The sequence below is a fragment of the Solea senegalensis genome, linkage group LG18, assembly GCF_019176455.1.
Source record: "Solea senegalensis isolate Sse05_10M linkage group LG18, IFAPA_SoseM_1, whole genome shotgun sequence".
NCBI classification, from domain to species: domain Eukaryota; kingdom Metazoa; phylum Chordata; class Actinopteri; order Pleuronectiformes; family Soleidae; genus Solea; species Solea senegalensis.
The window spans coordinates 10,464,801-10,480,672 of record NC_058041.1 but is presented as its reverse complement, the minus strand read 5'-3'; the positions used below and the strand labels follow the sequence as shown (position 1 = coordinate 10,480,672).

The following is a 15,872-nucleotide window of genomic DNA, read 5'->3' as shown; positions in this document are numbered from 1 at the left end:
TACAGCTGCAAGACGGACTCAATCTCATTGATATGGATACACTGCCTCCTACATCCCAACACAAAATGTGTGGGTGCATTTGTACTCTCTGGCCACCAGGTGATGCTACTGATGCACAGACCAGAGAGACATACATTATACACAACGACAGAAAACATGCACTTTAAATGTACTATCATATGTGACGGTAACAGCAGAGCTCACCTCAACAACAGCACTATTACAAAAAAGCTGACGTCAAAGAACTGGCTATGCAACACTGACAATAAAATGTACCTTTTTCCTCCATGTTCACGATTTGAGGTATTCACTCCCTAAAAATGTCTTCATAAGAGATACATTTGTGGCAACACGAAGAATGCAGCCAACAGTTAAATTCAAGGTTACATCAATCTCTGTGAAAAGGAATCTTTTCTCTGAGAAAGGTCAACTTCGAATACCAAAACTGTCTCTCCACTAGGCAGCTCAAAACTTATATAAGTAAATGAATACAATCTCACCTAGTCCTTCCCTTGCAGAATATAGTAACGTTTTTTATACAAGCAGTATTGAGGATCTTGAGTTTAATGATTACTGACATTCAGAGGTCTTTCAGTACAAACAGTCAAGGATTCCTGTTGACTTTCTGCTGAAACCATGTAACACATGACATGATGGTGTCATCCACAGTTTGCTATAGGTTATATATTAATTTCCCTTCCCATGTTTCTACCTACTTCAACTACTTACAACCCATATTTAGGATGATCATAGAAAGTCTACGAGATTTGGTTTTACTTATACAGTAAATACAGTATAATAATACTGATAGTTTTCTCCTCTGTATTCTGCAGTGAAGGTCGCCAAACCTATGGGAAACATGATTGATTGCTTCTGCTGTTGAATGTTGAACGATGCAGATGCTTTTTGCTACATGCAGATACTCAAAAAAATGAAACACAAAGACTTTAAGTGCATGAAAACCATGAAATGATTAAGTAAAGCAACCACTGTAAAAGGATCTGCCGTATCCTCACATACTTGAGTTCATCAGTTTACCATTTGATTGTTTGCAGACAACAATGCCCTCTGGTGTTCAAATGACATACATTTATACTATTTATCCAAACTAGTTCATTAAAACAAAATCATCCTTTCCCTGAATCAAACACTCACCTGATGCAGAATTCATGGTGAGTGAGCTGAAGAATAATATACCAATTTGTTTTCCACAGAGAAGGGAAACTGTAATCAAATCATATGAGTTTGAATGGGGCCAAATAAATAAAAACAAAAGGGTAATAATTTCCTCCTCACAACTCATTGAAATGCAACTATAAACAAACTATTTAAATATATCTTAACTTTAATTGATGGAAGCCCTGATATTAAAAGATGATTTTATTGACTCATGATATTTGTCATCAATTCTTCAAGCACAATTGCATAATTAACTTTGAAAGACTCTGTAAATGGGCTGACACATGTTATGTGTCTTGCTATAAATTCTGTTTCTATATTGTAATAATTATCATAAATATTAAAGGGTCAGGATGTCCATATATACAAGCTTATTTTGCAATTGTATTCATATTCAACCATAGTATGAGAAATAAATATTAATGCCTTATTAGCATGGACAAATTACGGACCAGGTGGTTGTAGCCTCTGTGTGCCATTAGTGTTAATATCTCTTGTTTGACAGTCAAAAGACAACAAGATCACACAGAGTCACAAAAAGACCACAAAAAGACAAAAAATGACAACATGGGACGTCAATGAGACATAACATGGCTGCAAATAGACGCAGAAGGAACACAAAGAGACATAACTAAGACATACAAAATGACCACAAAGAAGACCATAAAGAGAAATAGGAATACCACAAAAAGATATAAGTGATAAAAAAGGCATAAAATTAAAACATGGAAAGGCAAGGGGACCTCAAAGAGACATAATGGTTATTAATAGATGTAAAGGGAACACAAGGAGAAATAAAATGACCACAAATGCATACAGAATGACCACAAAGAGACATAAAAAGACCGCAATTGAATAAACAAAGAGACCTCAAAGAGCTATAACAAAAAAATGTGACTACAAACAGACAGACTTGGAGATTCTTATAGAAGCACCACAACGTGACATAAGGGGATTACAAGTGTTATGAAACGACTAAACTGCCCCAATCAATATAAAAGATGCATAAACATTAACAAATGATCTATTGGTGATCATTGTTTATTACTCTTCCATTCTGTACTTCAGAAGGACTAGGGGACTTTTTACTTCTCAGTGCCCAGGGTCCCAATTTCTAAGAATAACTTATTATTAGATAAAAACAAATAAATGCAGGGGACATTGTTTTTGTTAATAACTGTGTGATGGTGCGTTGGTAGTCCAAGTCATTTAACCCATAAATGAACCTGACACTGAACCATACGCCTGAAAAATGCGCAATGTTTTTGATGAGGTCGTCGACGACTCCATACATTGACCTAATCGCCGCTTGACCGATTCCGGACCCCAACAGAGGGGTTTGTTAAGTCATCTGATACAAAGCTCCTGACTGGTTATTCTTTGGAGATTATATAAAAGACGCAATGTGATTGGTCGAACGGACACTCTGCTCTTTTTTCTCGCGATTCTTTCCCGTGTGGGTTAATGGCTCCTCCTGCTTCAGACTGAGACGGAGCTGGCAACGATCTGCTGTACGGGGGGAGCTGTAACACCGCGGAGGAAAAAAGCGATTACACCCCAAATACCAGCGGGTTTTGATCGCAGTTGTTTGGGTGTTTTTTGGGAAAAAGGTCCTTCGGTTGGTAGATTGGGTCGAGTACTAAATTTAGGAGCGGGCGGTTGCGGGCAGCAGTCTATTTTTCAACAACCAACTCCCCAGATGAACTCCGTCAGAGCCACCAACAGGAGACCCAGGCGAGTGTCGAGGCCGCGCCCGGTGCAACCCGAACGGAACAACGGAGAGAGAGGTAAGCTATGCCATGAGCAGCTAATGGTTTAAGACGTAGCTATGGCGGGGGATAATTGTCTTCACATATCCCTCGTTTATACTTCACCGGCCTGTTCGCTGCACTTGTATGCTGCGAGCTGAACAGGAAACACCGAGGCTTCTTGCTCTGTGGCGTAGGCCAGGCCGCGCTTTGTTTGGCTTGAGTGATTGGGGCTAGCGAACGCCGCTAGCAAGCTTACCAGGTTAGGTAGAGGTTGGGGGTTGTCTTCGCCGAAAGTAATGCGTATGTAGCTCTACGGTTAACATCAATAGCTCATATCCAGGTTACCTCCGTTGGTGGTAAAGGGTTTGACTTGACACACTCAGCTTATGGTCTCCCGTGACTGTTCGGTCGTTGCATTCTCAGCTGTCACCAACGCTTCTGAGGGTGTAAATCTGCGGTGTTTTTGGACTGCCATTTTTTTGGGGTGTAACGTTAACAAAAACACGAGCAGCGACTGGGGACACTGCTTGTTAGCTGCCCTAGCTTTAAGGGGCTGTACGGATCAGCTGTGGTTGGCGACACGGTGGGGTTTTGGATGATTGCAGTGGGTCCATTTTGTCCGTTCGGGACTGTAGTTTGAAGCGAGCGCAGGTATCTCTTATAACCCATATCTCTTTCCTTGTTCTCGGTGCCTGTTAGCCGTAGCTCGATTTGTTTACACCGCGGTTTTACCAGCTACGCATTTCAGTTTTAGCCATTAGCCGCACGATATACTTCATCTTCGGCCTGTAATTTGTCAGCACCTTTAAACATTAGTCTGATTCTGCCCCTGTACGATTAAAAGATGAATGCATACTGACCGATGTCAGTTGGGTTTATCTACACATAAAAGGCTTGTAATGTGGCTGCAGGGGGTGCATCTGCCATTATCAATCACTAACCTTTGTCTGCCATACCAACTACTACCCTGTCTGGTAGCCTGCGCAGTGTGTGCATACTGGATGTGAGATGAATACACACTATTGTGTTTAGAATGGCAAGGGGGGATATAGTTAGTGTGGCGGTGCATTGCTCACAGCACACAGTGCTTCAATTGCTGCACAAGTTGTGGTTGTTTAATTGGATTAAACAAAGGGGATACAGCCTCTTGGGGAAATTGCAATGCAATTGTTTTTAAACTGTATGGTCTCCAGCTTTTTGAATTCCTAAAGTGCCCTTTTACACTCTGATCATCCACAAAAATATAACCGATAACTGTCCTGAGTTATTGTTGTTGCAGAGCAGTGTGTGCCGGTGCCCTGTTTTGAAGGTGGTTCATGCTTATCAACATGTACTGGCTATTTTCAGACTTATTTTAAACTTTAAATTATTATCCACACCTTTGCAGAGTGTAATCACATTGATCAACAACAACATCAAATCCCATTAGCAGTATTATTATTGTGGCTCAATGGTAATAGGAGGCAAATATATAATAAAGTGTGTTTACCCTCGTGAACAGATGAGGAGGCTCCTGCAGCTGCTGCAGCAGAGATGGCCATTGAGGAGTCCGGACCAGGAGCTCAGAACAGTCCCTACCAGCTTCGACGCAAAACCCTGCTTCCTAAAAGAACCGCTGCTGCCTCTGCCACCGCCTCTGCCTGCCCCAGCAAGAGCCCAATGGAGGTGAGGCTGAAACATTTGAATGCATTTCATCATGCACTTCAACACAGTTTGCATGTTGTCAGATGTGTGTCTTAGTGTGTGTGAGGTAGATTGAGGGTGAAAGTGAACTGCTGATTGTGTCCTTCTCTGTTTGAACAATGATTTTGTGACAGAGCATTATATTTCCCAGTTTATTGCTTAGTGCTTTAATCTTGGTATGAAATGAACATCCACTCACCCTCTTTTTCAGGGAACGTCCACTTCATCAACAGAGGCCTTTGGCCATCGAGCCAAGCGGGCACGAGTGTCCGGTAAGAGCCACGACCTGCCAGGTGTGTGTTAAATCTCTGCAGCTGGGCAAGGAGATAGTTTTAGTGTTTGTCTTTTTTCTTTTTTTAACCTTGTAAGCTTTCATTGTTTGTTTTCCCTCTGTGCTGTGCCGTGATAAATCTTGTTATTTTGTAATCTGTTAAATAAAACTCACTCCAAAGTTTAATGTGTTTGGAATGAAAGGTTTTTCCTTGCATAAGCTTTAGGAAATGTTTTTCCTAAAGCTTATGTTGGAAGTAAGTGTCTCTGTGTGTGTGTTTTTTTTTAGCAGCCCCAGCAGAGCAATATCTGCAGCAGAAGCTTCCAGATGAGGTAGTTTTGAAGATTTTCTCCTACTTGTTGGAACAGGATCTCTGTCAGGCAGCTTGTGTCTGCAAGAGGTTCAGCCAGCTCGCCAATGACCCCATCCTATGGTCAGTGGCTTTCATATAGTTAATATGAAAGTTATTAAAATACAGATGGCTAAAAGTATGTGCATGTGAAATTTTGTGTTGTAGGAAGCGTCTGTATATGGAGGTCTTTGAGTACACACGTCCCATGATGCACCCTGAGCCTGGAAGGTTCTACCAGGTCAACCCTGAGGAGCATGAACACCCAAACCCATGGAAGGAGAGCTTCCAACAGCTGGTGAGTTGAACTCCATATAGTTTTTCCCATCATCTTTTCATGAAGAAAAAGCTCTGTGATGCTTTATGTCTGATTTAGACCTGGTTGTTTTTTTCTGTTTTATTTTGCCTTTCTTTAAACTAAATATTAAAAATTTGGACTTCTGCTAAGTCATTTGGATTGCAATAAAATCCTGCTGCTTGTGTAGCACATTGTGTGCACCTACAATTTAATTTACCTTAAACAGTATTTTGAATCCAACATATACCAGAAAACTTTGGAAAAACCTAGATTTATAGACCTTGGTGTATTCTGTGTTGCAGTACAAAGGTGCCCATGTAAAACCAGGCTTTGCAGAACATTTCTACAGTAACCCTGGCAGATACAAAGGCAGAGAGAACATGTTGGTAAGTTGAAATCTTCTGTGAAGTGCTTGTTTTCCCAAACTGCCTTTTGATAAATTGTAAGTGTGTGTATATTATGCCTGAAAAAGTATGTGCCTTTCACTTGCAGTACTATGACACCATTGAAGATGCACTGGGTGGGGTCCAAGAGGCCCACTTTGATGGTCTAATCTTTGTTCACTCTGGCATCTACACAGATGAGTGGATTTATATAGAGTCCCCCATTACCATGATTGGTGCAGGTGAGCATGTTCCTTTCACTGAAAACTACTCGAGACACAACCTAGATGCTCCAGCCCAGTGCAATCAATGTCACTCTTAAAATTGGACTACACACTCAGCTGTGTATGCCCATATGTATGAGAGTGCTTTCTTTCTGCTTTCCTCAGCTCCTGGTAAAGTAGCTGACAAGGTTGTTATAGAGAATACCAGAGACTCAACATTTGTCTTCATGGAGGGGTCAGAAGATGCCTATGTGGGATACATGACCATAAAGGTAAACATAAACCTCACCACTCCCTTCATTCTACCAATTTTAAACCAGACTTGAAGAAGGCTCATGTATTTAAGATTACAGTTCTGTCACAAGGCGTCAGTGTATTATATTATCTGTAATTAGTTGGCAATAAGCTTATCATTTCCAAAAGGAGACAACAATGCTGACAACAAAACCAAATATTATGGAAAATGCAATCCGAATGTTTTGGGGATAAGAAGAGAACATATTTATCAAATGTGGCTTCAGTGCCAGATGTTTTTAATTTGAGATGGCGTTAACAAACGGCTGTTTACCATTACTTTTTCAAATCTAGCAGAGTATTAATCAACTTGGTAATATATTTGATAAATCAAGCATTGAATAGGCTAATAATAGTAAATGATCAGCTTAGAGTAAGAGAGTGTGATTATGGTGTCATTGACATAGCACGCATTACAAAATCAGTTGGTTTTTTTTACTGAAAACATCCAACTGAATTGTATAGCAAAGTGTATATAGCTTAAAAATGGAAAGCACTACTACTACTCCTACTACTAAAATACACCTGTAATTTAATGTTAGTTGTGCCAATGTCTCAGAGTCAAGTGTAGATTTAGTGGGTGGACAGATGCTGGGTGTGTTGCAAGTAAACCTCTGCCTCTGTCTGACCTTTTGTTGCTTTTCTCACTGCAGTTTAACCCTGATGATAAGTCAGCGCAGCACCATAATGCCCACCACTGTCTGGAGATCACAGTCAACTGCAGCCCAAACATCGACCACTGCATCATACGTTCCACATGCACAGGTAAAACACATCACAACAATATGATTATTTGTACATCTTATAAAAGTGACTGTAGAAATGATTTGGCACCTTGTTGGCAAACACATTAGCTTTAAAAGTATATGAATATAATATTGTTTACTTGCTGTTAAACTGTTATGTTGCCTGTTTGAATAATCTGTGTCAATTTTAGCATGAAAAACTGAAACCGGTCATTTGATTTCAGGACTGGAAATTAAGAAGCTTTGGATTTTAGTAAAGGCAAACCTTACACTGAGCTAGTATTGCACAGTGTTAACTCTCTTGTGTATAGCTTGTTAGTTTGTGCTTTGTCTTGATTAAACCTATAAAATGTCTCTAAACCTTAGCATCTGCCATAAATTAATTGTGTACCTTGAGAGCAGTTCATCGTTCCATTACTATAGTGCCTGTGTGGGCCGAGTCGTCATACCATGGCTGCACGAAAATGCTGTGACGTCAACTTATACGCAACACAAACACGCACTAGTGACAAGCAAAGCAGTTGTTTTTGGTGCACTGAATCAGAAGAATCAGTTAATTAAAATGATTTGTTCTTTTGACTGGAGCACAGACTCCGTCTGACACAGTCGCTGAATTAAAATACGCCGGAAGGGGTTGTGATGCGTCTCACGACTCCTCCGTCAAAAATCAATATCTTAGAAATGTCCTTGCTAAATGTTTGAGATTAATGCATGTTTTTTTTTTGTTGTTTTTTTTTACATATTTTTAACTGGTTCTCTCAGTTCACCATTGTTCAGTTTGATTTGTGACATCACTCTCTGCCAGTGGCCGGCAGTCTGTCGATGTTACATATCGTATCGGCACGGTTCGCTTGGAACCTCACCAGAGCAGGCACTTAAAAAGTACCAGGTACTATCGCTAATGGACAAGCAAAAAAAACTGAGTCGAGCTGTGCCGTGCCAAGCCATGCTACAACTGTATAGTGGAAAAATGCCATTGGAGTGGAGAGTGACACATGTTACAGAGGGCTTTTTGAAGTGGAGGACTGTTCCCCTCAGGGTCCCCTGAAATGAGCATTAGTGCAGTGGATAACCACAGTGGTACCAAACCACATTCAGTGGAGTCTTTGGCTCCACCCAAAGTCAAATCTCTCTGAGCTAAATAGGTCATAAACGTTCAACCGATCAAAAGTGACACACAGCCATTGCTACAAAAACATCTTTCATGACATGAGCAGTGCGTGAGGACACAGTTTCACTGAGCAGTAGCTGGTGCGACAACTGTTGAATCAATGGTCTTTACAATAATGTCCTTATAAAAAAAGACATCTACATGTCAAATTTCTACTGATTCAGTGACCTTTGGACTATTGTAGCACAACTGTAGAGTGACCCCACTGTTTTCCCTCCTTGTGTAGTGGGTTCAGCTGTCTGTGTGAGTGGCCAGGGAGCATGTCCAACTATCAAACACTGCAACATCAGCGACTGTGAGAACGTAGGCCTGTACATTACAGACCATGCACAGGTAAAGCTGCCGTCCCTCTGTAATATGCACAAACATAACACACGGAAACGGTCATCGTGGCTTTGTTTCTGACGTGAACATTTGTTTTTGTTCCAGGGCATTTATGAAGACAATGAAATCAGCAACAACGCGCTAGCTGGAATTTGGGTGAAAAACCACGGCAATCCCATCATAAGACGTAATCACATTCACCATGGACGAGATGTTGGAGTGTTCACCTTCGACCACGGCATGGTAAATACGCGCCAGCGATGGCATGCTGTGTGTGTTACTTGAGAAGACATTGGGCCATCCTTCTAATCTGTCATATTTTTGTGTGTTTCAGGGTTACTTTGAGAACTGTAACATCCATAGAAACCGCATAGCAGGCTTTGAGGTGAAGGCCTACGCTAACCCCACAGTGGTGCGCTGTGAGATCCATCACGGCCAAACAGGAGGCATCTATGTCCACGAGAAGGGGCGGGGACAGTTTATAGAAAACAAAATCTACGCTAATAACTTTGCCGGTGTGTGGATCACATCCAACAGTGACCCGACGATACGGTGAGACCACACACACTGCAATGCAGAATTTAACTTCAACTTTAACTGTTATGGAACATTTAAAATGGTGCCTAAACAAAAATATAGTTATATAAGATAACTGATTGCACCATTGCAAGCATATTTTCACCTACTTCAATCTGTATCCATCTGTATCTGAGAGTGACCTTTTTTTCTTTATATTTAGGGGTAACGCTATATTCAACGGTAACCAAGGAGGGGTGTACATATTTGGAGATGGGCGGGGTTTGATAGAGAGCAACGATATCTATGGTAACGCCTTGGCGGGAATTCAGATCCGAACCAACAGCTGCCCCATTGTACGGCACAACAAGATCCACGATGGACAGCATGGAGGCATCTATGTGGTAAATACACATCATCGTGTTGGTGTGTTTTTTTTCCTCACCATCAGAAAATGTTGTTCTTAGCTGCTCCTACTTTGTGTTTCAGCATGAGAAAGGTCAGGGTGTGATCGAGGAGAATGAGGTTTACAGCAACACACTGGCTGGAGTGTGGGTGACCACTGGCAGCACTCCTGTCCTCCGCAAGAACCGCATCCATAGTGGAAAACAGGTAAACCGGGTCCCAGTCCAGCGGACATTTAATGTGATCTGGGGCAGGATGAATGAGCGTGACTGTGTTTTTGCTCTTTTGATTGGATCCTGGGTGGACAACTAAGGACACATTGAAACAAAAATGAGGCAAAACATTAAAACTTGATAAAACAAAAAAAAATTCAAATGCAGGCTCTGGAAAAAGCATGATACATACACTTAGATGAAATATTTTACTACGATTAAAAAAAAATGCTCAGATGAGGAATCTCTTGTGGCTATTCGTTCGGTCTACCCTCAGCTCCGCTGCTCCCTCTAGTTACTAATTACAACATTCTGAAACATTAGGTGGTCTTCTGCTGTCATACAGGTTTAATAATTTTAAACAAGGGACAGTTAATTTTGGTTAATGTGCACTGAATATTTTCTGCCATTACAGTCTTTGCAGTTGTTTAACTTGACCACTTTTGCTGCAACATTGTAATTACTTTTTTCTCAGAAAAGGTCCCAAGTTATAAAATTAGAACTTAATAATATGCAGGCACTGTGGGTAAAACAGGCACTCATGGAATATAATTGCTACCGAAGCGACTTCCTTTTGTACAAGCACAAACACTGTCACATTTTCCCAAATATCTTGTTACTTAATAAATAATTATGTAACAACAAAGAAATCCTGAGATGATTGTAAATTTCACCCAGGCTTTCCAGTATTTTACATGTACCACTGGTATGACTAAAAAATGATGGTTGTACAGTGCATACAGTATATCTTTAGTCTCACTGCTGCACCTTTTTTCGGTGAAAGGATTTGTATTATATTTTCTTTGTCTTTCTGTCCTATTATTAGGTCGGTGTATATTTCTATGACAATGGTCATGGTGTGTTGGAAGACAACGACATCTACAATCACATGTACTCTGGTGTGCAAATAAGGTAAATTTAAATGGAGTGTATCCATGGAGCAAAAGCTTTAGTACATTTGTTTTTTTCAGTTCCCTCTCTGTTGAGACTTTAAAATGATTTTGTTGAACCATGACAGGACGGGGAGTAATCCAAAAATCAGGCGCAACAAGATCTGGGGAGGCCAGAATGGGGGAATTTTAGTCTACAACTCAGGTTTGTTCTTCACTTGTACGGCTTCTGTGGTGTCTGTGCACGTCTGTGTCTAATCCTGCTGTTTGATGTAACAGGTCTGGGCTTCATCGAGGACAACGAGATCTTTGACAATGCCATGGCTGGAGTGTGGATCAAGACAGACAGCAACCCCACGCTGAGGAGAAATAAGATTCACGATGGCAGAGATGGGGGCATATGCATTTTCAACGGCGGCAGAGGTACTGCACTGCGGCCTCGAACGCATTCATCAACATGAACTGTCGAAGATTGAGACATACAATTGAACCATTATAGTGCGTCGACATACCATTTCACCATAGCACAGGGTTTGCACCTGTTCATCCAGTTTCCTCCACTTGAGGGTCACAGGGGGAGCTGGAGCCAATCCCAGCTAACATAGGGAGAAAGGCAAGGTTCACCCTGGACAGGTCGCCCATCCCTCAACAACCATTCACACTCGCACCTACTGTAAATGGATTTAAAATACTTGAAAAGTGCTTGAATTTGAAATGGGAAAAGTTACATGAACCGTCTTTTTATTGGACTGGCATCTTCTCCCTTATGTGGTGTTCTTTTTCCTGTGTAATAACATTCCGAATATGCTATCTTAATCTCTTTAGGTCTCCTGGAAGAGAACGACATCTTCAGGAACGCTCAAGCCGGTGTTCTGATTAGCACCAACAGCCATCCAATACTCCGCAAAAATCGCATATTTGATGGCTTCGCTGCTGGTTAGCTCCCCACCCCACCTTTACACCAACACAAATAACATCCCAATTTTTGTCTGTTTTGTGCTGATTTTTTTGTTTTTAATATTGCCAGGTATTGAAATCACCAACCATGCCACAGCAACTCTGGAGGGAAACCAGATCTTCAACAATCGCTTTGGAGGTCTGTTCCTGGCCTCCGGAGTCAACGTCACCATGAAAGGTAAGAAGCTGCTTTTTGCGACTTTTAAAAGTTAAGATCTCTTAGCTGTAGTCGTCTCTCTAACCACCTTCACCTTGTTTGCGTTCTGCTCCTCTTCTGTCAGATAATAAGATTCTCAATAACCAAGATGCTATTGAGAAGGCAGTGAGCAGAGGACAGTGTCTCTACAAGATCTCCAGCTACACCAGTTACCCCATGCACGACTTCTACAGGTAAACAGATATGGATTATTCTACAGATATTGTATGAATTGTTATCTATGTTGACCCAGCATATTAAATATTATCTATAATTGATTTGACAAATATTAAGCTTGCAGCCAGAAGTCACCTAATAATAAATAAATAAATAAGCAAATCAATTATTGGTGTAAATAATGATTTGATGCAGCCCTACCCTTTAATAAAGTGTATTTATGAAATAATTTTTCACTTTTTTTAATTTTTGAATGAATCTGTTTTGTTACCGTAGATGTCACACCTGTAATACAACAGATAGGAACGCCATCTGTGTGAACTGCATCAAAAAATGCCACCAGGGGCATGATGTAGAGTTTATACGGCACGATAGGTGAGTCTTTACTTTCCTTACTGACATTTTGTAATTGGGAACAACCTGAGGGAAATGAGAGTCCCATTTTGGGATCTGATAAAACAAAAAAATTGGCTTGTCTTTTGAATTATTTCAATGGTAGTCAATGCTTCTTCTCTGCTCCACTCAGGTTTTTTTGCGACTGTGGAGCAGGAACACTGTCCAACCCGTGCACGCTGGCCGGAGAGCCCACACATGACACGGACACTCTGTATGATTCAGCGCCGCCCATTGAGTCCAACACGCTGCAACATAATTGAAAGGATCCTGTCCGAGTTACTCTCCAATTAAAAAAAAAAAACAACAAAAAAAACAACAAAAAAAACAAAAAAAAACACATAACATTGCACACAGCCAGACACACACACTTAAACACAGTCACGTACACACGTCCACTTGCAGCCATAAGAACCCAGAGAGACTCTGACTGCTGCGCTCTCAGATGGGATTGAGGTGGAAAGAGGCTGCAGAGGAAGCAGCTTCCAGCCCTCTGCACTCTGACTGGCTGCAGCAGAGGGCAGACTCCACTAGAGGGAGCAGTGGAGCTGAGGGTAGACCCGACAGAATGGCCACAAGAGATTCCTCGTCTGAGTATTTCTTATTGTAGTCTGTAGGCAGAGAGAAGACAGGAGAAGGGCTATGCAGAGGGGCTGTCGAAGGCAGCATGTGAAGATCAGACCCCAGTATGAAAACTCAGCTCCCAGCTCATTTCTCCTTCAAGAACTGCTGTCAAAGAGACTTGATGCTTCCTCGCAGCTGTCACCCCCATTGGCTGCCTAGCGGTTGTAACTAGGCAACGGATGGGAGGATGTTGCTCTGTTGTGTGTGGAGAAAAAGAATGAGTGTGTGTGTGTGTGTGCGCGTGTGACGGAGCACTTGGGCTTTTTTTATTTTTAAGAAAAAAAAATATGTTCTGATCAATGGATTTTATTTCAATGCTTTCTCATGTAGTTTTGTATTTTCAAGCAAAAAAGCTGACTGTATTTGAATGTCTTTTATTTTATTATATATTATTATTATAATTATTATATTTTTTCCCCCCTTTGGTTAGCGTCCCTCCCCCTCTCCCAAACACACAGGCAGACTGCAGACACTCAAACGTACCAGTGGTGAAGTTCTTTCTGTGAAAGAGAATCTCGTTTAAACACTACAAACCCTCTCCAGTACATTAGCTTAAATGGCAGGTGGAGGGACTCCACACTTGTATAAAGGTGTGTATGCGTGTGTGTAAATGTATGTTGTGTATAGTGAATGTGAGTGCGTGCGTCGATGCAGTGCTTTGTGGAGAGGGTTCCAATAGGAGGCGTCAGAGCTCCTTTTTTAACTGGAACCGTGAGTCAATCTGCAGTTCCCCAATGTCCCACCACCCGACCTCCCCTCCCCCTGTGTATCGTGGTGACTGTGGCTCCTCATGCAGCCTGAATCGTATGCATGTACCATAACATCTAGACTTAATATATTGTGAAGTATTCAATAACCATTATGTAGATGCTAGTTGGAATTCAAAAAGGGTATACTTTCTTAGAAAGACAAAAAAAAAGAAAACAGGAAACTGGCCATTTCTAAGAAAATAAAACTTTATTAGATCAGAGGTGTTTTCTGTCTTGTAATATCAAACCCACTCCCTGCATTTCCCAATAAAGGCCCGGTCATGTTCAACATAATGTTGCCAGAGAGAGAACGTGTGGCGCTTGAATAACTTGAATAACCCTGGGTACAGTGTTCACTTGATGCTTGCGTCTGCAAAAAAGATTAACATGTACAAACTACAGGAGGGTTTTTTTGAAGGGAAAAGACCTTAACAGTGACACACAGGAGTGATCTTTGTTGGATGTTTTTGAGACACTGGCAAACAACTAATCTTTAAGCTTTGAGTCTCTTCCAGTGTGCTTCTGTAGATAAGTGACTGATCTTACAAGAGTGTTACTCCTGTAAGAGAGCTAATCCCAGCTGACGTGTTACAAACTCCACACAGAACTGGGATTCCCTACTTTGCTTTGAAGGAGCATACATCTTTTAAATGATGCATCTGTCATCTTGGTCGACTGCTAAAATATATTTAGAAAAGGGTATTATTTGAAATCAGGCGTTTGTTTACATAGGAAATAAGGTGAGACTACACACTGAAAAGAAAACAAGCCCATGTGCACTCTGGTTTTCAAAGAAAAGTCATCACAGTTTATTGAAAAACAATACAAAGTAAGTGCTCTACAGTATATGGAGTAAATGTGAATGAAACAAAATCAGGCTGAATTTAAAGGACGACAGCGAGCAATGATGTCTGAGATGTACGTGTTGTTTTTGTTTTCAAGCTCCTGCTTCATTCTCCTGAGCGCTGCCTTCACCTCCTCCTCAGTCATACTCGCAGCAGGAAGTGACTTGGCTTTGTCCAGGAAGTCCTGGATCAGGTCTTCTCCCATCTGAGGGAGGAGGAGTACATTTCATTATAATCTTAGATTTAGTTTGAGCTGTTCCAGTAATAAGAGGATTATGTAATCATCGGTTTGAGGTTCAAGAAAACAGGTTCAGTGTTCTATTTTTCTGCACACAGATCATTTTAGATTTAGTGTGATTAGCCCATTTATGGTTCTGCCCGGTTTTCATATTTGAGGCTCAAACGATATGATTGACACAAACTGTTGTGTTTTGTGTGTGAATCTAATCAGCAATAAGTGTTACTACCCGTTAACTATGCAGACAGTCTATAAAACGTGGTTGTGCATGATAATATACGGTGTTCTCTGTAAACAGATTACTTGTTTGTCAGTTCGCCGTCTCTTGGCTTCAGGCTCTTCCTCCTGCGATGACTTCTCCCCTGCTGGTTCCTGGAACTCCTCCAGCTCCTCTGCCTTCTCCTTTGCCACGGCAACCACCCATGGTGGGAAAGAAGCCAATTCAGCAACGTGAATACCAAAACTCTGGTCACACACTCCTGAATACAGAAAATTAGGGACAAGTTAGTTTGGCCTTACCTCTTTCTTTAAACAAAAATAACATGACAACACCTGAGTATTATTTTAAGCATTGCAAATTACTCTTCTCAGCAATTCTTTCATTTTCTAAAAACATGTGAACTGAATGGCCACATGAATGAGTAGTAATGTACTTCTTTGTGCGGCATGCCAGTGAATTTTACATAAAAGAGAGCTTATTTCAGAACCATAGTAATAGTTTCGACATCCATTCACTGCACTGATTAATAAATACATTTCCAAAAACCCTGGGTTAAATGCACATTGTGGACAAAAAGTATTTCTCCTCAGAGGAAACACAAAAAGCATGACAACTTGTTAAGTAAAGCAAAATATTAATCTTCAGTTTTCTGCAGTGATACAGCGTCATGTTCATGTCACAAGTTGCCAGATGTTGTAATGAGAGGATTGTGGTTCTTTGCATAAATGAAACTAACTACAAACTACAAAAATAACCCAAGTATGAAGCCTCATGTTA

General features: G+C 41.0%; 2 protein-coding genes across 6 annotated transcripts in view; one reads left to right on the top strand and one right to left on the bottom strand.

Annotated features, from left to right (window-relative positions):
- Positions 1–15,872, bottom strand: part of msh2 (mutS homolog 2 (E. coli)) — a 37,888-nt gene that overhangs the window by 10,705 nt on the left and 11,311 nt on the right. Inside the window, exons 15-16 of one of the 2 annotated variants that reach the window (XR_006358283.1) lie at positions 4,813–4,927; positions 4,420–4,601 (exon numbers count right to left, since the gene is read on the bottom strand). Coding sequence is in view for 1 of the 2 variants with exons in the window: in XM_044014591.1 (XP_043870526.1) it covers positions 14,666–14,842; positions 15,179–15,354 (353 nt within the window). In the remaining variant the exon portion in view is untranslated. Of the gene's footprint in view, positions 1–4,419; positions 4,602–4,812; positions 4,928–14,572; positions 14,843–15,178; positions 15,355–15,872 lie in introns of those variants that run through there. The other variant, XM_044014591.1, reaches the window with a different exon arrangement.
- Positions 2,640–14,086, top strand: fbxo11b (F-box protein 11b). Of its 4 annotated transcripts, none has more exons than XM_044014595.1 (22): positions 2,640–2,966; positions 4,432–4,595; positions 4,825–4,885; positions 5,176–5,317; positions 5,402–5,531; positions 5,834–5,917; positions 6,024–6,156; positions 6,304–6,410; positions 7,086–7,197; positions 8,576–8,682; positions 8,779–8,916; positions 9,008–9,225; positions 9,413–9,593; positions 9,679–9,801; positions 10,633–10,718; positions 10,825–10,901; positions 10,976–11,119; positions 11,522–11,632; positions 11,724–11,831; positions 11,935–12,043; positions 12,303–12,401; positions 12,553–14,086. In XM_044014595.1, exons 1-22 carry the CDS (start codon positions 2,879–2,881, stop codon positions 12,680–12,682), a joined length of 2,652 nt encoding a protein of 883 aa, XP_043870530.1. In that variant the 5' UTR covers positions 2,640–2,878; the 3' UTR covers positions 12,683–14,086. The 4 variants fall into 4 exon arrangements, with proteins under 4 accessions (XP_043870530.1, XP_043870529.1, XP_043870528.1 ...); XM_044014594.1 differs by having other exon boundaries at positions 5,173–5,317; XM_044014593.1 differs by having other exon boundaries at positions 4,825–4,906.